The sequence below is a fragment of the Ctenopharyngodon idella genome, chromosome 2 (assembly GCF_019924925.1).
Source record: "Ctenopharyngodon idella isolate HZGC_01 chromosome 2, HZGC01, whole genome shotgun sequence".
Taxonomy (NCBI): Eukaryota; Metazoa; Chordata; class Actinopteri; order Cypriniformes; family Xenocyprididae; genus Ctenopharyngodon; species Ctenopharyngodon idella.
Genome location: NC_067221.1, coordinates 35,099,549 through 35,124,268, shown reverse-complemented (window position 1 = coordinate 35,124,268; position 24,720 = coordinate 35,099,549). Strand labels below are relative to the sequence as shown.

General features: G+C 38.3%; 2 protein-coding genes and 3 non-coding genes across 9 annotated transcripts in view; 4 read left to right on the top strand and 1 right to left on the bottom strand.

Annotated features, from left to right (window-relative positions):
* Positions 1–9,948, bottom strand: part of ece2a (endothelin converting enzyme 2a) — a 96,566-nt gene extending 86,618 nt beyond the window's left edge. Inside the window, exons 1-2 of one of the 3 annotated variants that reach the window (XM_051915818.1) lie at positions 9,806–9,948; positions 8,441–8,604 (exon numbers count right to left, since the gene is read on the bottom strand). In XM_051915818.1, the coding sequence (XP_051771778.1) occupies positions 8,441–8,600 (160 nt within the window). In that variant the 5' untranslated portion in view covers positions 8,601–8,604; positions 9,806–9,948. Of the gene's footprint in view, positions 1–8,440; positions 8,605–8,704; positions 9,026–9,805 lie in introns of those variants that run through there. The other 2 variants (XM_051915808.1, XM_051915828.1) reach the window with 2 other exon arrangements.
* An 8-nt stretch (positions 9,949–9,956) lies between these two features.
* ncapd2 (non-SMC condensin I complex, subunit D2) lies at positions 9,957–24,685 on the top strand. 3 transcript variants are annotated; one of them, XM_051915766.1, is made up of 32 exons: positions 9,957–10,105; positions 10,415–10,542; positions 10,637–10,712; positions 10,976–11,034; positions 11,118–11,293; positions 11,724–11,869; positions 12,196–12,323; positions 12,423–12,546; positions 13,998–14,145; positions 14,605–14,802; positions 14,905–15,039; positions 15,480–15,567; positions 15,669–15,864; positions 15,947–16,065; positions 16,255–16,461; positions 16,623–16,797; positions 16,886–16,970; positions 17,051–17,187; positions 17,905–18,037; positions 18,321–18,396; positions 18,811–19,014; positions 19,450–19,607; positions 19,711–19,816; positions 19,995–20,118; positions 20,387–20,542; positions 20,824–21,001; positions 21,096–21,190; positions 21,276–21,356; positions 23,625–23,808; positions 23,941–24,091; positions 24,183–24,290; positions 24,389–24,685. In XM_051915766.1, the coding sequence occupies exons 2-32, from the start codon at positions 10,425–10,427 to the stop codon at positions 24,466–24,468; spliced, it is 4,149 nt and encodes a 1,382-aa protein (XP_051771726.1). In that variant the 5' UTR covers positions 9,957–10,105; positions 10,415–10,424; the 3' UTR covers positions 24,469–24,685. The 3 variants fall into 3 exon arrangements, with proteins under 3 accessions (XP_051771726.1, XP_051771727.1, XP_051771728.1); XM_051915767.1 differs by having other exon boundaries at positions 9,960–10,105; positions 10,383–10,542; XM_051915768.1 differs by having other exon boundaries at positions 9,984–10,067.
* Positions 11,330–11,654, top strand: LOC127507233 (small nucleolar RNA U85). The gene has a single exon (XR_007928291.1). It is a non-coding gene; the product is annotated as a small nucleolar RNA U85 (small nucleolar RNA).
* LOC127507241 (small nucleolar RNA U85) lies at positions 14,195–14,519 on the top strand. Its single transcript, XR_007928298.1, has one exon. It is a non-coding gene; the product is annotated as a small nucleolar RNA U85 (small nucleolar RNA).
* On the top strand, positions 17,509–17,816 carry LOC127507226 (small nucleolar RNA U85). Its single transcript, XR_007928288.1, has one exon. It is a non-coding gene; the product is annotated as a small nucleolar RNA U85 (small nucleolar RNA).
* Positions 24,686–24,720: the final 35 nt, after the last annotated feature.

Sequence of the window (24,720 nt, the reverse complement as noted above, 5' to 3'; positions counted from 1 at the left end):
AGTAGATACATTTGAATTTGAACTTACTTTGAGACCGTTAAAAAAGTAGCCTACATTCTAGGTTGCAAAGGGTCGGAAAATTTCCAGAAACTTTCAATGGGAAGGTTTTGGAATATTCCAAGTTGGACACTTAACAAGAATTTACAGGGATTAGAGGGGATTAACTGGAAATTTGGCATAAATTATACAGACATTATCATACACAAACAAACATTTTGTTTGGTCATAAGCAGACATGCATGCAAACTAATACAAATTTTAAAAATAACATTTTTAACTGCACCCAGCATAATCATGTAGTTTTGGGGATCTATTGGCAGTAGGTAACTGCTGAAACTGAGGTGAATAGACTTCACACACTTTATGACCTTGGGACCAGTTGGCTAAATGACTAAAGAAGTGAAATTAGTTCTGAGATAAAGGCTAGCAGCAAGTTAGCAACAATCTGGGGCTTTTTTCTTTTTCTTTTTTATTTGTACACAGTTAATGTGACCAATGATGTTCAGTCTTGTACTGTAATGTGCACTTGGCTTATTCAGTTTTCTGTCACATGACTTTTACATCAGAAAAGTGTGAGCATAGAGCGGTACTCAAGGATGTCTATTTTTTACACTGAATTTTTAGATTAATTTTAAATTTTTCCAGGATTTTTTTCTTTCAAGCCAAGATTATGCAGCAAGATTTCAATTACATTTAAGTTCCCTGTTTATAGGCTAACCTGCAATTTTGCAAATTTCCAGTTTGTTCCCTTTAATTCCCATAAATTCCCATGGAAAGTTTCCATCTTTCATTCCTGGAATTTTGCAACCCTAATTCTATATAGTATGAACGTGCATAGTATGAATGAAATCCCAACATACTACATCCGCCATGTTGTAATTATCATGTGACCTACCAGGATCAGTTGCGGCACTTCACCTTTATTCATAAATCCCCTCCCTTGGCCTCATGGGATAGTAAAGTGTCCAATGAATGCACATTTCAGAATCTCGCCGGATTTAGTAGGCCAATCCGGTACTTTTTGCCTACTGTTTTTTGTATACTATGTATTTGGACATACTACTCTGTTGGCGTACTGTTTTTCGCACGCTATATAGTAAGGAAGTATTCAATTTTGTATGCAACGTGAGAATTAGAATAATTGTAATGTGACGATCTGGTGTGGGTCAGGTGTAGATATCTAAATCAGAGAAAATCATAGGTTTGGGTGGGTGGCGGTTGGATGATTTACTTTTAACAGCGGATTCGGGTGACATTAGAGCTGATCCGTGCATCTCTGGTGTGTGTTTATCAGGTACAGGGTTTAACTCAAACCCTTTCATAAATCACATATACACAAACAGTTTTCTTTCACGTGCATCCACTGCCCCATTTATCGGAGGAGAGCCCATCTATCATCCGAGCCCTGTTGCCCGGGTAACCCAGTTAATATTCCAGACACGAGTCACAAAGAGAGAAAGAAAGAGAGAGAATGAGAGGAATTCTCCCTGATCCGCAAACAAATAAGCAACACATTTAAGAGTCCAACACACACATATATATATATATATATATATATATATAACCTACACAAAACAAGGTCCAAAACTCAAAAATATTTGTGCACGCTCTTTAAAATATAAAACACATTTTTAGAAAATCATACCCACGAATATAGCAAATCGCATTTTCTGCTTATACTGTATGTAAAACTAAGCAGAACTGTTTTAAACATTGATAAGACATTCAGCATATTAGAATAATTGACACTGTGACACTGAAGACTGGAGAAATGGCTGCTGAAATTTCAGCTATATAATAGATTATATATTAAAATATATCATTGGTTATTTTTAATTTGTAATACTATTCCACAATATTACTGTACTTTGATAAAATAAATGAGCAGAAGTGACAAATATTTAAAAAAAATCTTACTGACCCCAATTTTTCGAACGGTAGTGAACACTACTACAAAACTACACTAACTACAAAACATGCCATTTTATTTCAATATCACACACAAAATTATAGTAAAACACACTATATTCTCATAAATGTACAGTATGCATATAAAATACATGTAAATAACCAAAACAAGACAGATATTCTCACTTGAGCACAAGACTGGGTGAGCACACACAATTCGCTCACATGCAACCCATTTCTTCATTCAATTTTTCCAACTTTCATTCATAAACTGCAGAGGTTGTGGTGGGGAGGGAGGGGGGTAACCCCCACATGACTGCAGTACCTTCCAGCAGCATTGGATCCTCACAGCCAATCAGACGGCAGGGGGAGAAGAAGGAAGAACAAATAAAGATGGGCGGGGCCAAGTGGATACCGCATAACACTGCAGCCTTCCCTCCCCCACCGCTCATTCATTTGCTCAGTTTCTTTCATTCATCCCTTCACTGATTCATTCATTCATTCATAAAGTGAAGTGATGCATCTTTAACACAGCCGTAGCAGATCTAGACCGCAGGTCTTGCTCCGCAGTCTGGGTTCAAGAACACGTTACGCGTCTCTGAGGGTAATGAATGCAGAGAGTGAAAAAAGAGACGATGCTCGCAGTTTGAAGCGAGTGTACTGACTCACACTCATTCTGACCGATAGTGACTCATGATTTCTCTATTCAAGATGGTTCATTCAAATCTCAATTGCCTCAAACTCTTCAGGATTTCACTGAAGATGAAATGTGATTGTTCTGACGTACAACAAAGGATACTTGAATGCATCTCTCCTTCTTTGTTAGCTTGTTCAATGCAGTGAGGTACAGCAGTGAAACCAATAACAACCGAGAAAGGAGTATGCATAGGGGGACCCTGCTGATGGTTCACTGGAATGAGCTGCCACAGGCACTTCAAAGACCACCCTATCGCCTCCCTCCTCTATCTTTGCTCTTTCCATTCTGTCAGCAATGACTCTAATGAATGCGAGTTTGCCCACTGACTGAGTGGAAAGAAAAACACTTGAGAAGACCTACTAGAAATACACATGGATAAACAACATTAAATGAATGCTCCGGGTTTAATACAAATCTATCAACAGCATACTGGCAAATACCACAGAAAATGATATTTTACTCACCCCATTTACTTTAACTTTAAAGACAAAAAAAATCACTAATGGTGATTTCAGAACCACGTACTGGCATACAACTACTACTTCTGTCATAGAAAGATCGTGTAAAAGTAGTAAGAGCAGTATACTAGGTATGCAGTTCCAAATTCAGCATAGGACATTTTTCAGACTTCTTTTGAAACTCACATACACATCTTCTTTTTGCATTCTGCAGAAAAAGACAAAAATGTATACAGGTTTGCAATGACATTAGAGAAAGTAAATGATGACAGTTTTTATTTTAGGGTGAACTATCCCTTTAAAGAGGACCTATAATGCCTCTTTTACAAGATGTAATATAAGTCTCTAGTGTCCCCAGAATGTGTCTGTGAAGTTTCAGCTCAAAATACGCCACAGATCATTAATTATAGCTTGTCAAATTTGCCCCTATTTGGGTGCGAGCAAAAACATGCCATTTTTGTGTGTCCCTTTAAATGCAAATGATGCTGCTCTTGGCCCACTTTCCAGAAGAGGGTGGAGCTAGGAAGAGTCGGACAATGATGGATGGACTCAGGAAGAACTTACAACTTGCAACTGGAGGTTTCTGAATGGTTAGTGGATAAATGTATGTAGTTGCTGTGGAGTTGATTCAACTCATTGACCGCCATGTTAAATGACGACATGGCAACAACACTCAACTAAAACAACTTCTCTAAAGCAGCCCAACATGGCTTTGCCCCTTTTGTTGCGTGTTCTTTGTGGCATGTCACTAACCCAGGAAGAAGCTCGTTATAGATCCTACCAGCCATTTGTCATTTGTTGTAGTCCTTAAACAGTGAATTCTTTAAAAGAAAATATCTCCCTTTGCATTGAACTTTGAGAGGCCTAACATTGCAGATGTTGTTTATGCTCGGAACCCGGAAGCGCTGCACTGTCTCTACAACGTAAACAGTGTAGGAGAATGACAGGGAAGAGAAGAAATTGTTGAATAAAGTCTTTAATTTTGTTTTGTTTTTTGCGCACAAAAAGTATTCTCGTCGCTTCATAAAATTAAGGTTGAACCACTGTAGTCACATGGATTATTTTAACTACGTCTTTAGTACCTTTCTGGGCCTTGAACTAACCCTTTAAAGCATTGGTGAACAGACTTTTTCCAAAAAGCATTTATATTAAAAAAAAAAAAAAAACTTTTGAACAGTAGTTTGGGTCACATTACTGAAGTACAAAGAGTGCTAAACACAATTTCTTAATCACTTTAACATACACAGGTGACCATTGCATACAGTTTAATCAGGCCATAAATTAAGGTTTCTTGTACAAAAATGACCATTTCCACCCCCTCACTACCATAGAACTGTTTTTACTATCTTTAAAACTACATGAAATCTGTTGTGATCAAATAACCTGCATATGCTAGCACAGTTCACACGTCGTTCATCAGGGCGAGGCAAATTGCTGAACAGACATTGATATGCAAATGTATGATGGTTGTGCCATCATAATCATTAACATAATTACAAATGAGCCATTTTTGCAGCTTTGTTTCCATTAATGGTCTGTGTGGACCTATATGTGTGGAGTCTATATCTATAGTTTACTTCAAACTCTTATTTTAACAGAGCAAATAAGATCTAGTTTTCCATATTCTATGTTTCATGTACACATACAGATGAAAGGCATGATGGGATCTGAACTGCCTCTGCCTGTGACAGAATCTGCTAATGTTAACTGAGGGGAATCCACTTCTCCTCATGCAACAAACCGTTACACAACCACAGAAACTTGAGACACACTACAGCCTTAACAGCCTGCTCAGGAATCTGCCCTGAGCCAGGGCATTATGGGTAAGGGAGGACACAAATGTTGCTGTGGCAGTTCTGAGAGAGTAGTATCCTTGAGCATTGGAAAAAAATGAAATTAACGGTCCATTTCTACCCTGATCCATTAGACACTAGTTACACACATACACACACAAGGAGAACTGAGAAAGAGATGGATGGAGAGAGAAAGAACATTTCATTACCAAAGATAACACAATATAACACAATCCCAAGCTATTCAGCAGCAATTTAGAGTAAGAAAAAAAAGAGTTGGACGGAGAATAAACATTTTATAACCATAAGATGAACAAAGAAGTGACACTGAATATTCAATTCAGCAGCAATTTAGAGGTAACGGTTCATGACTGATGCTTTACATAAAGAAAAGACATTAAGTTAATTGTGCCAAAGATCACAAGTGAAGCACATGAGAGAAGGTTGTGCGTAAGAACTCCTCGCCCTGTTTTCCGCTTGAGAAAGGTCACGGAGAGCGTGTTGTGTTTGTGAGGGTGGACTGCGGGGGGAACATGATGTGGGTGCAGAAAGGGTGTCTGTGTGGGGAGAGAGAATGAAAGAGAGAAACAGAAAAGAAGAAGGATGTCCTCACTGAGCTGATGAAATCAAATCCTATTTTCCAATGTATTCATGTATAAGTATTCCAAAAAACATTTATACAACATTTATCAAACACTCAATGCTTTTCATTTGGTAAAATCGAACAGCTAACTCAGGGATTTTCTAAGGGACCCTCAGGGGGCCACAAGTAAGTGATAAGGCAAAAGTTGATTTAACTGTAAAAATAAATCTATAATACAAAAATAGGATTAAACTAATATAAATACATTTAAACTAAATACAAATTGATTTAAATAAAAATAATAATTTGGATTTAAAAAAAATATTACTATAAAACACATTTTATGTGAATAAATAAAATTAATTAAAATAAATAAAACATGATTAAAATAAGCACATTAATAAATTCAACTAAAATAATGTATTCAAATATATAAATTAAATTAAATAAATAATACATCTAACAGTACAGTACTATGAGTAGAAAATGCAACATGATAGAAACTAAATATATTCCAAATAACATTATACACATTTATAATATTAATTTTCACACTATTAATTTGGTCTTTATACATAACAACATAGAGTTGCCATTAAATTTGAGGATGGAGTCTCTCGCACAAGGAAGATCGTGTTTGGGTGTCCGTGGCATCTAAAAGATTGAAAACCCCTGATCTAACTAACCAGAATCTACCCACATCAGACTAAAACACAGCATTACAATTCCAAGGTTAATCACTGGTTTTTAAACGCTAGGTTAGGAACACATTTCATTGATCCAGGCTCTATAAGCTGCATGAAATTAAGCTCAAATTGACCCACACTAGCCCCTAAACCAATGCGCTTTTATTATGCCACTTTAAGTGTTGGTAATTAGATTGAGAAATAGCTGAAGCAGCCCCTGGGGGATGGGAACTCGTGTCATTGCGTTGAAGAACAGATCTGGAGCTCAGAGAGCATGTCAGAGGTCCACACTCATCTCCAATACAGCACCAGCTGAATATATAATCCATATTGTGAGTGAGTTGAGCAACACTGCCCCTTTGAGTCAGACTACAGTAACTTGAAAGACTACTGTTAACAGACCATCCAGCAGAATGTTCAACACAAATAATTCAGCTCATTTTTTTTTTTTGTCTACCTGACTTTTTTTTAAATAACAAATCTGGGAGTATAAATGTTGAAAATCAAGGTTCCTTGTCTAGGCCAACCAGATGTTAGGAGATCATTCTTAAACTTCTCTTTGTGATGAAGTATTCTTCATATTTTTAGTTTCCTGGGGTTACGTGCTTTTAAAAACCTGGAAGAGCAAGGATGGTCATAGGTTCAAAAACCTGGAAGTTCCTGCATAAACAACATGCCCTTGAGCAAGTAACACGATCCCAGGATACCCAAAGAGGGACGTCCCTGAAGGAACTGTACTGTCAAGTATTTGCTGAATAACTGATATTAGGATATTAGGATTAGAATTACTAGAATATAAGAACAAAAGGGAAGTTGCAATAGCCTTTTTTTACCGTATAGACCTTATGTAGCACTACCCCTTTTCAGCACTGCGCTCATTGTATTCTGTCTTCCTATAGATTGATTTGGATCAGACGTCACAGTTACATCACTTGCAGTCACTTGCGCATAGTGGTGGTAGAAAAATAGCAGTAACAAGTGGTGGAATATGGGCAAAATCCACAGAATAAGAGAAAAATGTTTTGTTGTGCTTTTGGATGTCAGAATCGGAATGCAAAAAATATAGTCTTCATTTTTATAGAATACCATTGTTGAAGACACCCTTTGAAGCTAAATGCAAACATTTATGTTGCAAGTCACAAAAATGAAAGCTGCAATGATGATTAGTCTACTATTAAAGCATGAATTTAATGTAAACAGTAAGTCTAAATAATATTCACATATGCAGTTCATAGGGAACATACATACATAGCAGTTACAGCATGAAATAATATTTAAAACTATAATATTTTACATAGATAACTTTTAAATATAGCCTAGATCATTTTTATCTCACAATTCTGACTTTTTTTCTTGCATTTGCGTGTTTCTATCTCCCAGTTTGGACTTTATAACTCGTTTACATCACAATGCTGAGGGAAAAAAGTCAGAATGGGGGATATAAACTCGCAATTCTGAGGAAAAAAGACAGAATAACGAGTATATCTCACAATTCTGTTTTCCTTCTGAGAATTGTGATATAAACTCAGATTTGTGAGAAAAAAAGTCAGAATTGTGAGATATAACCTCAAAATTAACTTTTTTTTATTCTTTTATTCTGTGGCTTCCACATACTGCTACTGCAAAACTGTCATTTTCTGCCACCTGGTAAGCTCCGCCCACAAAAGTCTATTTGTATTCTATTCAATTTCCATAGCATGAAGATAAGATCTTATGGATTTATGAATGAACTGTTCGTTTTAAAATCTTCCCGGTCTACTGACATTTGTTATGACATCCGCTTCAAACATTACAATGTTAATGATAACTTTCGTTAACTCTACAATAAGTAAATCCACTTCACCAGCTAATTACTCTTCAACAGCAATGCCATAGAAATATACAGAGCTACCGCAAAACGGAAGTTCGAAGACAAAATTCTAAAGATGGCTGCGCGCTCGTTTCTCTGGCGCATAAGGTCTTGATTTCATGGTGACTTTAACTAAAATGCAACTTCTACTAGCAACCTAAATGTAACCATTAAACAATCACCACATAAACCTTTGCTATGCGGAGAATGATCAATACATAACTCGGGATACATGCTTGAGCCACATTTTATCATAATTTGCTCATTAAAGATGAACCTAGTAAGTTTTTGCTAACATTTAGTTCTTATTCATCCCAACAGCACCAGTGTTTTTGGAATGCACTGTGACTAAAGTGCAGTAGCGCCCCCTGCTGATCATAAGTAATATGCACAATAAAATATGCGATTACTCATATTGAACATTTCAAATGGTAAAAGTAGTTTTGTATTGAAGCGTCTAACTTACCCAACATCAAAACGTTTTCTTCAGTTCCCACATGCTGTTTGAGAAGATGTTCAAATTTAGTGAAGTCTCCGAACCACTCGAAGCTCTCCTCCGTCCGGTACCGCTCATTCCAGTAGTCCACATCTTTATATCTGGCGTTAGAGTCCGGCAAATATTCCATGCTTCTTTAAAATATAATCGAAAATCCTACTGTTATTATATTATTACAGGTTTGTTATTACTAAAATATTCATTGCTGTCATATCAAGGTTTGTATTATATCACCATGACAAGCTCATCGGTGCCTGGGTCTGAACTGTATTTTGCATAATGTTGGTTCATAAACAATGATTTGTTCAATGCGGTTTGAACTAGGTCAGCTGGCAAACTATAAAATAAACATCAGTATCTAGAGGCTCTTACCAGCTCAATATCTTTATCAGTTTTGATATTACCTAAAACATGTGCGTCTAAAACACTGAATAAAAGAATGGACGAAACTACTAGCGGGTATTTTAAAATAGATTTGTCGGCGTTCTGAGTCTGACAAGACAACCCACGTGTGTTTTTTCATGCACTCTAACCTCGTGTGGTCATCGTGACGCCATGTCAAAATAAAAGTTTAATAAATTCAAAGAGGTTGTTTGCTTGACACTTGACCGCACTGATCAATCAAACTGCACAAATTTGCCGTATAATTCATAGATATGTTTATATTGATCTGAACGTTACATGAAAGTATGACTCGTTGCACACAATTATTGTTTCTTGCATCCCCGTCCTGCTACTACTGATTTATTGTTGTATTGTTTTGTTGTAGGTGCTTCCAATCACAATCAATCGACACTATATCATCATTTAGTTTCCTAACTGCCCATAAAGACTATTATCAGCCTTTTAAAGCATGATTGTCTCTCTTTAAAGAAGGATTCATCTGCACTGTTTGCAGCTTGTTGGTGTTTTATTTGCAGTCATTGTTATTCTGATGTTCATGGATGATGATGGTCCTGACTTGGTAAATCGTTGATACGACGTTCCAAACATGTTTTAAGAACGAGACTGGGGGACTAAAAGAGTAAAATAAAAACTAAAACAACAAGAATAACAAACATAATGCATTAATAATGCTTTAAACATGAACTAATGCAGACAAAACACTCAAACATAAGTGAGATGGTTAGCACAGAGATTTATGGAAATTTCAGCACTTTTTACTTATAAAACATTATTTTACCATAAATGTATACGTATATATACTTTCAAAATTAACAGGGTTTTTTTTATTTTTTACAAAATATTTGGTTCTGGTTTTTCACAACATTGTACTGTAAAATTGCATGAGTTGTCTTTAATTACCACATTGCCGTATGTTGTAAGGTTACTTACCCACTTATTAACTTTTCAACGTATCATTTTTACATTCTTTTTAAGTTAAAATTACAAGTTTACATTGTAATTTTTAAAAATCCTTAAAACCACCACCATTCGCAGAGTAGTGTGGCGCCCTCTACTGATCAGTTGAGTGTGACGCTTGTGAGTGGGCGGAGTCAGTGATGGCGTACTTCCTTTGGCGCGCTGTGTGAAATTCAAAGCTGCGACTCAAACCGTTCAGTCAACGAAGTTAACTTTCTACGGATTAGTTCATTTGGTGAGGAGCTGTTTAGAATAGATCGGTCGTTTCACACGGTGGGTTGTCGAATATGCCATATTACTTTTTTAAACCTTGGAAAGTATCGTTTACTAAAGGAAATTAGATTTTTGTGTGTTTATACTGTGGGTTAGCGTAGCATGTTAGCTTACCCTTGTGTTAAACAAAACTAACATTTTGTTTCGGTTTAATAAAATTCGTTCTTTTCTTTATTTTGCGATTATGTTAAACGACATAAGTACGAAGGACAGACGGGGCTTTATGTAACCGTGTGTATTTTCTGCTGCTGCGTTCCGGTGATTTTTGTTCCTACAGATAAACATTTATATTCACTGCTGGTTGTTTAGGCGTGCAGAGATGTCGTGGGATTTTATGGTGCCGGTTTGTTTGGATGATCTCGTGAAGTCTGGTGCTATTAACCAGTATGTGGTTCAGGATGTGCTGTCTGCCAAACAGCTCCCGTCTCACATCAACAGTAAGTGATGCTCGTTTAATATGTGTAGGTTACATTTCATTATTGCTGCTCTGATCTGTAGTGGAGTAATTACTTTATTCTGTCTCTTACGAAGGCTTTAAAGCGGCGCTGAGAAGTCAAGGGCCCCTGTGTATCCTGGAGCATTTTGACACAGCATACAGTGTTTTGCAGTAAGTGTGGACACATTCCCATATAAAAAATGTTTTTAGATCAACTTTACTCAATTTTACAGTGTACACCAATTTTGTTATACAGCCTATGTTTTAGCAGCAGTTAAACTTCGTATGACAAGAAACCAATATGGGTATTAAACAACTAAATGCATAATGGGGGGAAAATAAGAATGTTTACAGCTATATTATGAGCCTTGTTAGACATTTACCCCATGTGTTGCCATGACTTTGTCTAACCATAATTTTCTGATTATGTTTAGACATTGTCGCACACTGGATGTGGCGGTGAAAGAAGACATGCTGGAGTTGCTGATACAAGGTTGGTATCTCTCATAGTCAGACTAATTGTGCAATGGTTCAAAATTACATTTCCCACAATGTATCACAATGCTCTGTTTTCAGTGGTCAGGGGCCTGTCGGTTTCGCTGCCGACTCTCCTCCTGTCGGGTTCTCTGTCAGCTGTGGACCGCAAACAGCAGCTCAACGCTGTGAAAATGAGTGTGTTTCTGCTCTGCAAACTCACAGAAATGCTTGAGAGCGACTCATACAGGGAGACTATCGTCACTGCACCCAGCAAGGTATACTATCAAGTTTTTCATGAGTGTTTATACTATGCCCCGTGATGAGAACAAGGCAAATATGAGCGTATTGGCTGGGATCTTGTGTTCTCTTGCTCTCTGATCGGTGGGTAATCTTGGCAGAGCAGTGGAGATTTGCTGCGCTGCTGTAAGGGCCCACCCATATCAATGCTAGCTGTCATTCATAATACAATTCTCCTTTAGAAATGGACATTTGTGGCTGATTTGGCAGCTTATAGTGTGTGTGTGTGTGTGAGAGAGAGTATGTCCCCGAGTGTGTGTAAATGTGTCAGTTAGCAAAGAGTCACATCTCCTAATGGGCCAACTAGCTGTGAACCTCTTCTTTGGTAATCTGAGGGCAACAACTGTTGCTTCTGAGCTTTTTGGTTGTGTGTACAACATATTAAACATCTTTTTGTTTTTCTTTCAGGGTCGTAAGAAGGATAAAGTCGCCGGAAAAGGTCTCCTGCAGTGGGACAGTGAGAGAGAAACAGTTCTTCAATGTTTGACTCAACTGTTGCAGCTGGACATTCGCACTCTGTGGAGTCTGTCTTTAGTTGAAGAGGAGTTTGTCAGGTAATAGCATTAACATTCATAACATTTAAGGTTGAACCACTGCAGTCACATGAACTATTTTAATGATGTCTTTACTACCTTTCTGGACCTTGAAAGTGGTTGTAACGTTACAGTCTATAGGGGAGCCAGAAAACTTTCATCAAATATCTTAATTTGTGTTCCGAAGATGAATGAAGGTCTTACGGGTTTTTGAATGACAAAAATGTCATTTTTCAACCCTTTAAACTGTCACTCACCCTTGCTTAGTTTTATCTTTTAAATTTTATGTTTTCATTGATCGCAAGTGTCGTTTATTTTGCTTGTGCATCGTTTGTCGGTTTATGTAGCTGTGTGACATGCTGTTGCTATAAACTCCTGGAAAACCCCACCATAAGCCATATGAAGAGCAAGTCCACCAGAGACGCCATCATTCATGTTCTGGGAATCATGGTGAAGAAATACAATCACATGTTGGGTGGGTTTATATGCACATCATGCACCCACAAGTGGGTTTGCTATTCTGTAGATGTTAAGCTGAGTGTGTTGTCCTAAATATGCTCTCTGTCTTGTACAGGAGCATGTGTGAAGGTGATTCAGCTCCTGCAGCACTTTGAGCAGCTGGCGTCAGTGTGTGCGCAAGCTGTGGCTGCCTGGAGCACAGAGTATGGGGTCAAGGCCATCGTTGGAGAGATCATGAGGTGAAATTTAAGGCTTTTTGGTGTTAGTCTTATACTTGGATGGTATTGCTGGGTATATAGATTGTGCTTTACAGTCTGATTCAACCAGGCTTTGGTTACAAATAAATAAAACGGATAATTATAGTCCACATAAATGGTTCTCAACCCTTTTTGACTCCAAGGCCTCCTTTGTCTAAGACAATATTTGAGGCCCTTCTATATAAGCTGATATGTACTTCTGAAACCTCAAAAATATGGTCATCTAATTTGTTGTTGTTGTTGTTGTTGTTGTTGTGTTTTTTTTTTTTTTTTTTAATTGGGGCATTCCTCGACTAAAGATTTTTGTAGTTGACTAGTTGTTTAAGTGATTTGTAGACTAATCACACATTTATATTAAACCATATAAATCATAATAATGAGCTTTTAATCGCCTATAATATATAATACATAGCCTAATACATACGCACGCACAAAGCTTGGAGCAGCGCATCAGCAAAAGTAATGATTATGAATATAGCGTGAAAAAACAGGAGATTTGTCTAAACCTTTTGGTAATTTATTGATAAACTACTGTTTTGTGTGTTTTGTTTTTGTTTTGTTTTTTTGGCTGCAGCGATAAGGTCGACAATACTGACTCGTTATCTCCGCAGTAGTGGACGCACCAATATGCACGTTGCATACGGATTACATAATCTGAGAATAATCTTTGAATCGGTTCATTTAAAAGTAGACATTTCAAGCTTTCCATAGATATTTCTCATATCTGTGAGGCTGAGTTAGTTTATTTGAGACATGCTCAAGCTCACTTAAATGCATCACAGGTGCATCCTGTTTTTTTTTTTGTTTGTTTTTTTAATTACACAAGCACAACGTTTTGTTATTGTGAGTTTACAGAAGCAAACCACTTACAGTTTTGAGTGTTGGATTATTCTCATTTGTATGAACAAAAATGAGTACTTTAATTAAATGGAAGTGATTGCACCGGCGCCTCCATGTCATGCAGTAAGCGCGCTCTCCACACAAACACTTGGATATGTGCCAAATAGCGCACCTTTATCCAGGTTAACGTTAAAGCGAGTTGACATCATCCATATTTGAGGATGATGAATGATAGGCATATGTTTGGATTTTTGGTTGGATGTTTGGTGGGGGGTTTTTTTTGTTTGTTTGTTTTTTTGTTTTTTTTCCTGACCAATACCATTTTTGGTTGGCTAAGCCTCTTCTAGTCAACTAGTAGGCGGCAGCTCTATATTTATTTTTATTTATTTATTTTTTTTAAATGAATCTTGCCTTTTGGTGTACATCTATCAGGCTACTAGATATTCATTTGAAATGCATAACATTTTGGGAATGAATTTACAGCAGAGTAACTATTTTAATATAACATGTTATTACCATGATATAGCATTTTTGTTGTACTGCTCATCTTGATGCTTTTCATACAATTCAAAATCTCCATGTGTGTATTTCAGAGAGATTGGTCAAAAGTCGAGTGAGGAACTAGCTAGAGAAGGTTCAGGTGTGAAGGCTTTCTCCAGCTTTCTTTCTGAACTCAGTACTCTGGTACCTGAAACCATGATCCCCAACATCAGTGTTCTCCTGACACACCTGGAGGGAGAGGTACAGTCACACATGTTCTCTTTTGCATCACTCCTGTCATTGGATTCTTGCCCAGTGATGAGACCAAGGCGAATATGAGCCCACTGAATTTGAGTCTGAGCTCTCCTGTGTTCCCATTGGCTGGTAATCTTGGCTGGGCAGTGAAGGTTTGCTGTCTTGCTGTAAGGGCCTACCTACATTCAACAAGCCTCTTCTTCTTAGATTTCTATCCTTTGAAGATATAGGGGAGGAGAAAGAAGGGGGCTTACAGTTGTTTTCTTTTTGTGTGTGTGTGTGTGTGTGTGTGTGTGTGTGTGTGTGGGTCACCGGTTGAGTCTCAGTTCTCTGCATTAATTCTGTTGGCGTTGAGCTCTCTCTTTGGTAATCTGAGGGCAACCATTAAACTTTTATATTTTATAGCTTAACTATAAAACACACTAGAGCGAAAAAGAAATGTTAACATTTTGTTTGTTTGGACAGAGTCCGAGTCTGCGAGTGGCTGTGTGTGAGGTTCTCGGGGAGGTTCTGGTCCGGGTTTTGTCTGGTGATAAACTGGATGATTCTGCTCGTGCTGGCCGAGATCGCTTTCTGGACACACTGCAGGAGCACATTCATGATGCCCACTCACATGTCCGAGCACGTGTGCTGCAGGTCTATGCACGTATTGTCAACAGTAAGGTGAGTGGTTTGTGGGGGTCCCCCCACTCCCCCTTTCATGGCAACAGAAAATAAGGTGTATTTTTCTTGAGATATAATTAATCCCCCTTCTCTCTCTGACAGGCCTTGCCACTATGCAGGTACACTGAAGTTATGGAGCTGACTGTCGGGCGTCTGGGTGATAAGTCTGTCCATGTGTGTAAGAGCGCCATCCAGCTGCTGGCTGCCTTCATTGCTCATAACCCTTACAGCTGCAAGGTACAAACATGCGCAATTAAAACATCTGGTAGAAACCCTAGTGTTAAAAAGTTTGCTGTCAGTAAGCCTTTTTTTAAAAATTATTTTACTCAGCAAAGGACATATTACATACATCAAAAGTGACACTAAAGGCATTTACATTGTTACAAAAAGATTTCTATTGCAAATAAATGCTGTTCTTTTGAACTTTCTATTCAAAGAATTTTGAAAAAATATTTCACAATTTTAAGGAGCACTGTTTTCAACATTGATTAAAGAAATGTTTCTTGAGCACCAAATTTAGCATATTAGAATGATTTCTGTAGACTGGAGTAATGATGCTGAAAATTAAGCTCTACCATCACAGGAAAAATAAAATTTTAAAATATATTAATATATTTATAACCTCAAACTTTTGAACAGACATTGAATGTACCTACTTTTGTTTTCTCCATGTTAAGTTAAGCAGTGTAGACCTAAAAAAGCCCCTGGATAAGGAGATGGCCAAATTAAAAGAGATGAGAGATGCCCAGAAAGAGCAAGTCCCTGGTATGTTGCTTTTCTAATTGAATTGCTCCTTTCAGTTTTCAGCTACAGTCTGAGTCACTATCAATTTGTGTCCAGCTGTAAGATTTTAGCTTTGTTTGTAGTTGCAGTCATCACAGCAGCCGATCTTTGGGACGCAATGAAGCCTGAGGTGGAGATGACCGTGAAAGCACAGCTGGAGCCTGGAAGTGAGGAAGATGATGATAATGAAGAAGAGGAGGAGACTGGGGGAGAGGAGAAAAGAAGCGACAGGGACACTGCTATCCAAATTGCGCAGCTTCTCCGGGAAAGTAAATACAGGTACATGTGAATTAACACCCATTCTCTTATACACTTATTTCTGCATACAGACATGCAATGTGTGGTGTTTAACTGTGTGTAGGAAGGCAGTTGGTCTGTGTATGAGGGCACACTCTCTGTTCCCAGAGTCGTCATTCTTCTCAGGTCTGGCTGACTTGAATGCAGAAACGCTCCTCAACACACTTGCAACACTTTTCAAGGGTATGTGTTATTTGATACTTTGAATAGCCTTCAAAATAACTTCCATATTAAAGCATCTTGCTGAGAAACACCATGATGATCTGATCAATGAACGACAGAAACTTGTTCATTGTCTTACCTGCCTAGATTAGATGACAGGGTTCCTAGTCTAAATAAAAACATGAGTATTGTGTATCTCTCTCCTCTCAGGCCCAGAGCAGGAGACACCTGAGGCCATGACGAGTGAGGCTCCACTCACCCCACAGAAAGAGGGTGAAGGCAATGAAGGGAAAGAGAGTGAACTAAAGAAGCAGGAAATGTTGGTTCAGTACTTGAAAGACACAGAGAGCTTTGCTCTACAAGTGGAAAGAGCCATTGCTGTCATTAACAACATGCTGTACTGGAAAACTACAACAGGTAATTACTATGAAGTCCCTCGCCTTTTTTTTTTTTTTTTTCTTGGTAATTCGTTTTTTCCCCAAATATACATCACAATATAGAAGAAAAGATCTGTTGCTACTTCTGTTTCATCATAACTTTAAATATAACGTTTTCTGTGATTGGTCTTCCTCTCTCAGTTGTGCAGGAAGCTGTGCAGTTCTGTGTCACAGCATTTGAGTTTAGTGTGGCCGACTCCGTGTGTGGAGTCAGAAAGATGCTGCCTCTGGTCTGGTCCACTGATGTTACAATCAAGGACGCTGTCATCCAGGCCTACAGGCGCCTGTACCTCAACCCTCACGGTGAAAACACCAGGTATGCAAACAATTTTGTTTGCTCCTTAAGGCTAAGAGTACAATTTAATGTACTGTAGCTCAAATGGCCTTTTGTGTTTGTCCATCAGAGCGAAGGCTCAGACTTTAGTGGACAGTCTGTCAGAGCTGATGGTTGATGCTTCATTAGGGACCATCCAGTGTCTGGAGGAGATTGTGAGTGTCTTTAGCCCCTCATGTAAGCAGTCACTCCCATACTTCTTCTTTTGACAGTTGTTTTTCTTTTCTTGGTGCAGGTCCAGGAGTTTTTCAGCAATGAGAGTGCCCTGCAGACTTCAGTGGTGCAAGTTTTGTGGGAGAGGTTCTCTGGTAAACGAGAGACTAAAACACTTCACAGGAGAGCTGCAGTGCTACTGCTGGGCATGGCAGCACGGTGAGACTGTTAAACTCTTAATACTTCCTGGATGTGTTAGTCATTGAATCTGTTGAACTGATTTAAAGGGTTAGTTCACCCAAAAATGAAATTTCTGTCATTAATTACTCGCCCTCTTGTCGTTGCAAACACGTAAGATCTTAGGAACACAAATGAAGATATTTTTGATGAAATCTGAGAGGTTTCTGAACCGCACATAGGCAGCAGCAACATTGCTAATTTTCTCAGAGCTTTGAAAAGGGCAATGACAATGCTGCTTGTGTGGTTAATTTTTCATTATTGGGTGAACTAATCATTTTAATGTCACAGCATAATAATTTTGCCCAATGATGAGACCAAGGCGAATGTGAGCTCAGTGGGTAAGAGTCAGAGCTCTCCTGTGCTCCTGTTGGCTGGTAATCTTGGCTGGGCAGTGGAGACTTGCTGCTTTGCTGTAAGGGCTGGCCTACATTAAGCGAGTTCTTCCCCTCAAGCTCTCCTTCAGAGAAATGCAGGAGAGAGATGGGAAGGGTAGTCATGGTGTGTGCGTGCTTGTGCATTTGTGTGTGTGTGTGTGGGGCACAGGTTGAAACTCTGTTCTCTATAATGTCCAATGAGCTATGAGCTGGTTCTTTGGTAATCTGAGGGCATTCCTGTCTTTGTCATGCTGCTTAAGTAATGTAATATTTTGAGGCATGGTGTACATTACTTTGTCTAACTTTTTTTGTGTGTGTTTAGTGCTGAGCGAGAGGTGGTTCTGAGTAATTTGGACACACTCTGTTCTGTTGCTCTGGGTGAGAAGGTTGCTGAAGATTATCTGCTGGCTCGAGACACACTCATCACCATCGCTAATATAACAGACCATGTGAGGGTATGTATACACTTTATGTATGTACTACCATTGAAGAGAATGGAGTCAATAATACTTAATGTTTTTGAAAAGTCTCTTATGCTCACCAAGGCTGCATTTTCTTCTAAACATACAGTAAAAACTATAGTTTTGTGAAACATTACAATTAAAAAAAATGGTAAAATGTGAATTCTTCCTGTGATGGCAAAGCTGAATTTACAGCAGCCATTACTCCAGGTTTCAGTGTCACATGATCCTTCAGAAATTATTCGAATATGCTAATTTGTATGTTCTTGTGTTTAAGCAATCCAAGGGTGTCCCCTTCAGGCTTCCTATGGACCACCATCTCTTCAGCTGTTTGTCCCAGGCCATTGCTGATGGTATGTGGGTTTTTTTTTTTTTTTTTTTTTTTTTTTAAAACACCTCGTATTAGCTTTTGTATTGGGTGATCTGATCACAAGTGTTGGTTAAAAAGCTGTACCAGAAACTTTAAAGCCCATGCTTTGCCACATTTTTCCCCAGTGTGTCCTGCTGTGATTTGTTTCATCTGAGTAGGTGGTCCTTTGTGTAGGATGTACACTTTTATGTTTTAAATGTGATGTGGACACACGTGTACCTGACCACTGTTACGTCTCCAAGATTCATAGAACCTATTTATACTTTGTATTTAGCTTTGTCTGCTTGTGATTGGGTGATTCAATCTGTTGATGCTTTCTCTCATTTCCTTATTTCTTATCTTGATTTCTTTCATACGTCTCTCCTGTTTGGTAATGGCTGTATCTTCATTTGAACAGGAGTAGTCCAGTCTGACCCCCATTGGCAGACCTTCATGGAACAGGCTGTCCGTCTCATCTACTTCTTAGCAGAGTCACCTGACCAGCTGTGTTCCCGCCTCCTCCAACGCTCTGCTCGTCTCCTATTGGAGCAAATCACAGAGGGCAGAGAGCCCAACCAGTCACAACTGCAGGAAAGCGAGTCTCAGAGCTCTGAGGGGCAAGGTAATGTGGACACAAACTTTTTGCATAATGCATAATTTTAGAAAGAAAAAAGAAAATTTTAGTACTTTTACTCAGCAGGGACATTGTTACAAATTTATTTCATATAAATGCTCTATTAAACTTTCTATTCAAAGAATTAGTTTACATAGAAATATTAAGTAGGGCAACTGTTTTAACATTGATAAGGATGTTTCTTAAGCCACCGGTATGTTAAAATAATTTCTGAAAGATCATGTGACACTGATTGGAGTAATGGCTGCTGAAAATTCTGCTGTGCCATCACAGGAATAAATTGCATTTTATGATATATTAAAATGGTAAACGTATTTTAAATAGTAGCAGTATTTCAGAATTTTACTATTTTATTGTATTTCTGATCTGATTCTGGTTTTATTATTATTAATGATAGGTAACACATTCTCATTCTTTTTCTAGTGAATTGTGTGAGCTTGGCCCAGGTGCTGTCACTATGTGGAGCTGTGGCCTTCTGGCAGGTGTCTCACCTTGAGAGGAGTGTCAGCTCTGAGCTACGGAGGAGGAGAGGAGAAAAGGAAGAGGAGGAGGAGAAAGAGAAGGCACCTGCCAACAAAAAGGTTAATAAAGACAGGCCTCTGGTTGTTGCCTGTTTTCTGCACAATCACATTAAAGTGCTGTTCCATCATACTGCAGCTGACTGATTTGTGTCTCTTTTGCTAGGCTAATGACAGTTGTGTGGAGGAGGAGCTCGGGCTAGTTGGCGCTTCAGCTGAGGACACTGAGGCGGAGTTTATCCGCAAGATCTGTGAGACTGAGTTATTAGCTGGTGAGCCCATCTAATGAAACTATTTTTCACTATTTTGACATTTTAGCTTGGAATGCAGAAATGTAATTTCGTAAACACAGGTTCTTGAACAGTTTTACGTGCTTGACCACAGTGCAACAGTGATCAGTGCTTTGTCCTTTTTTTTTTTTTTTTTTTCTCTCCCTTCCCTCCTTTGCAGAAGGGAATATGTTGAATGCATTTCTGCCTCTGCTGGTGAAAGTTTGCAGCTCTCCAGGAAAATATTCCCACCCTCAGCTCACCACTGCTGCCTGTCTGGCTCTGTCTCAGTATATGATGATCAGGTATTTCTATTATAATATTTTACACTACAGTTAAAACATTTGCGGTCAGTAAGTTTGTGTGTGTGTGTGGGGGTTGTCTTTTTTTTTTTTTTTTTTTTTTTTTTTTTTGTTTATGCTTAAAGGGTTAATTTTTATTTTAAAACAAATACTGTTATGGCTAATCTTTTGTCACATTATGATTCTTTACTGCCAAAACTTTTGAACATACGATAATGTATAATCTTTGTTTCTTTGGGCAAGCAATATTAACATCCTGTTATTTCTCTAGTCCTTCTGTTTGTAAAGACAATATCAGGCTGCTGTTCACTGTGCTGGAGAAATCCCCACTTCCTGTTATCAGAGCCAACACAATTGTTGCTCTTGGTGACCTAACAGTTCGCTTTCCCAACATCCTGGAACCCTGGACACCCAACCTTTATGCCAGGTAGTTCCAAGCCAAAAGATATTGCATGTTTTTCTGTCTGAAAAACAACCCCTGGTCTTGGAATGTTTTACATAATCAGTAGTTCCAGAAAGAAATTATTCTTGCCACCTTTCTAAATTACATTGTAGTTATTTTAAAGTTTGATTCATTTCAATTTAGAGCATTTTACTAATTTAGGCAGAGAAGTAATTTCACTATTTGGTTGGCATAGGGCTAAGTTGAAATGTTTAATACTGTGTGGTGGTTTGTGGTGATCAGTATTGTAACTGATTTGTCTTAAGGTTGAGTGATGAAAATGCATCTGTGCGTTTGACCGCCATCACGGTTTTGACGCAGCTGGTGCTGAAGGACGTGATGAAGGTCAAAGGTCAGGTCAGTGAGGTTGCAGTGCTCCTGCTGGACCCCGAGCCACACATCGCCAGCCTCGCTCTCAACTTCTTTAACGAGCTCTCTGCAAAGGTAGCTTTTCCACTGCAGCTCTGCTTTCTCTCTCATCTCATCATACCTCCAAAAACGAGAAGCCCCATATATAATACTCTGCCTATATCTTCAGGACAATGCCATTTACAACCTGCTGCCAGACATCATCAGCCGATTATCTGATCCTGAACGTGGAATGAAGGAGGAGGATTTCAACACCATAATGAAGTGAGCCATCATTAACGCTGTTAGTGCAGTTTCACTTATTCTGCATGACAAACATGATAAATCACTTTTTAACTTTCTCTCTCAGACAACTCTTCTCCTACATCACTAAAGAGAGACAGACGGAGAGTTTAGTGGAGAAACTCTGCCAACGATTCAGAACAGCAAAGTGAGTATCAGACAATAGATGCGTTTCCATTACCTTCAAATTGCGCAAATTGTAATTGCGAATTGAAATTACGTTCAATGGAAACGCCAATTTTGCATATTTGGGAGTTTTTACGCTCACATGAGGTGTTTCTTCAGGCAATTCGAAAAAGGAATATTTCGCAAAACTGCAATGGAAAGTTTTTTTTTTTTTCGCATTTAGGTCACCTGACGTACAGTCACATCATCATTCTTTAAAGATAGCACAGTATGTTTGTACAAACGAGACGGGGTGCTTTTCTTATTTATGCATCTCTTTTCTCGCGCCTCAGCTACACCCCATAGATGCAACTGGAGGATGCAAGAAAAGAAAACAAGGACAGGGTAATCGAAGGAAATCTTTGTATATTGGAATATTCTCGACTGCGTTGCTTCCATTTATGAGTGCGTCTGTTGCGTGGCTACATTTGAAATAACTGACTTGCATGCAGAAAAGATGTGATATGTGAACGGCCCCTAAAGCATCATCAGCTGCGCTCGAGCCTCAAGGGAGCTTATGTTATTGAAGTTTGACATCTAATACTAACAGTATTAATCTATCAACAATTAATAATTAACATAATAGGAACTAATAGTATTAGATGTCTATGCACCTGTGCATCCTCGCTCATAGCTCCTCAGGAAGCTATCTCACTCCTCGTTCTTCACCTCGCGTTGCATTTATAGAATTGAAATGGCATTTATAGAATTAAAATGGCCTTCGAGATTTTCTTTGATCAGTTTCCAGGTCACAGGATGGAGGAGCGAAGAAATGAGGAAGCGTCCATTGGAGTATTGAAAAGCACCCAGGGAAGCATATGACGGAGAAGGGCTTCCAGAAGCCATGGCAAATATGATGCTCCAAATAAAGCTCTCAGAAAGAAGTATCTTTTAGAAAATGACTCATCGCGAGAGTTTGTCGCATAACATCGGTTAATGGAAACACCGTCATTTCGCAATAGGTTTTTTTTTTTTTTTACATTTAGAAAATATCGCAAAAGTTTTGGAAAAGCCTGTAATGGAAACGCGGCTAATGTACAATTCGTCTTTCTGCACGATTCTCTTTAGGCTACGGTTTCACAATGAAAACAGTTCTTCCATTATTTTTTGTACTTTAAAGTAGGGCTGCAACTAACAATTATTTTGATAATCAATCTGCTGATTTTTTTTATATTTTTTTTTTTGATTAATCGGATGAAAAATCTAAAATTATTATTGAATTTTTTCTAATTTAATTTTAATCCAGTATTTTAAACAATGTTACTCCACATCCTGCCCAATGCTGTCTTCCAAACAATGTAATATAAAGCCTAGGAAAACAAATATAGTGAATGTGGGTATCTGTAGGCTATGCTGTACATTTATAAGCAAAAAAAAGGGTTAAAATACAAATTATATTTTAAACCTAAAAACAACTGATTGCTTACTATTTTAAAGCAGAAATTAAAAATAAACAAAACCAAAAGAACAATGTTAACTTGTACGAAGTATGAAGAACACAAGCATTCACTCGTCTGAACATGGTAATTATATTACATTTAATGGGCTATTCCACCAATAGTGTCTTTACTGTTACTGGTTTCATAAATATGATTACTTGTTACATGTATATTTTTAAACCTATACTTAATTTCTAACAAAAAATATTTATAGCAAAGTGTATTTTGGTCAGAATTAATGCGCTTCTATTATACTACCCTCCGACTATTTGACCCACATGTGGCCACCAGCACTCGTTCATTGAAGTCTGTGAAGTTTAACAAGACACTTGTCAGAATATGCAAAATGGAATACCTGTGGGACTTTCTAACATTTACAAATAAGAATATAACCATAAAATGTAAGTTATGCACTTGCACAGCACACGCATCTGTCAAAGCACGAGAGGGGAAGACGCGGTAAACACTTTTATTTGAAGCACTTATTAAATTAAATTAAATTAAATTATAAAGTATGTTTCCGACAACTTGGATCATGTACCTTTCCTGGATCAGCCTACTCAACGAACCGCTAATCAATTTCTTTGTCGATTTTAAAAAATCAATTTTATTGATTTTAGTTGTTGCAGCCCTACTTCAAAGATGTCCAAAGATAACATAGGCTGATGTTGTTCCCCAAAATCAAGTTTAAAAATGGACAATGAGAGCTGTTTTTGAAAATATTGTTAGAGCAACCATTTTGTTGTGAGATTGGGCTGCTTTGACAGATAAGTCTGAATCTCTCTCTTATGTGTGATCTATTCTGTCTGCAGGACGGAGCGTCAATGGGCAGATCTGGCAGTGTCTCTTTCCCTGTTGTCTGTGTGCGAGCGAGGTTTCAAGAAGCTGCAAGAGTGCTGGGACTGTTACAGTGATAAACTCACTGAGCCTGGAGTCTATCAGCCTCTCCTGTCCATTGCGGCCAAACTCCGTAGAAGAGCAAAACAACAGTTTAAGGTACTACATTTGTGAATGTGTGGTGGCAAAACATTGTATTATACATGCACTTATGCACGCAGACCATTGATCGGGACTTGGTGACCAGTTGCTATTTGTTCTAGTATGTTAAAATTAGCTGTATCTATTTAGGCACAGGTTGAAGACTATGAGAAGCGTTTGACGGCTGTTCACACTAAAGGGCTGGAGAATGTGGAGAGTGAGGAACCGCAGACGGGAGACACACAGAGCCAAAACCTACATACGCCACTGCCACCCAAGAGTGTGCGCAAAACCACACGAGGTGAAGAGTTCGAGCAAAATTCTTCTCACAAACATACAATAAATAATTCTGTGATAAAATGAATCTCATTGCGCATCTTTATATCCTTCAGGTCGTGGTAAACCGAAGTTGGACGACAGTGACCTTGTAACCCCAAGAAAATCTCGTTCTCGTCCCAAACCTGCCATTACCTTCACCAGTGATGAAGAGGAGGAAGAGGGTCGGTCACTTTCACAATTCTTTTTTTTTGTGATTAGTGTTAAATGTTCATCGGAGTTCTTATACTCATTAACATGCTTCATTCTGATTCCTTTGCAGATGCTGTCATGGCTGAGAGTGAGACTCCTAAAGTGACTACACCCATCGCCCGCACACGACGCACTCGTCTCAGACACTGAGCACTCTTTTTCTGTTGTTGTTGTGGGGGGCTGTTTGTTTGTTTGTTTGTTTGTTTGTTTTTGTTTTGCTTTGCTTTTCAGTCTTGTTTTATACCTTTTATCATTTAATCTGATTTTAAACAGATTATGTCTGTGACTGTTGTAATTTTAAGTGTTTTTAGTTGCCATCAGTATGGTATAATCTTTTATTTTATTAAACGTTTTTAAACCACGAAAATGGCTCTGAAGGTTTATGTTGGTACATAGTGTGTT

Coding starts and splice junctions, on each gene's coding strand:
- ncapd2 (XM_051915766.1), top strand. CDS start 10,425: ATGTCGTGGGATTTTATGGTGCCGGTTTGTTTGGATGATCTCGTGAAG. Junction 12,547..13,997: donor ATCGTTGGAGAGATCATGAG/GTGAAATTTAAG, acceptor TGTGTATTTCAG/AGAGATTGGTCAAAAGTCGA. Junction 17,188..17,904: donor CTGCTGGGCATGGCAGCACG/GTGAGACTGTTA, acceptor GTGTGTGTTTAG/TGCTGAGCGAGAGGTGGTTC.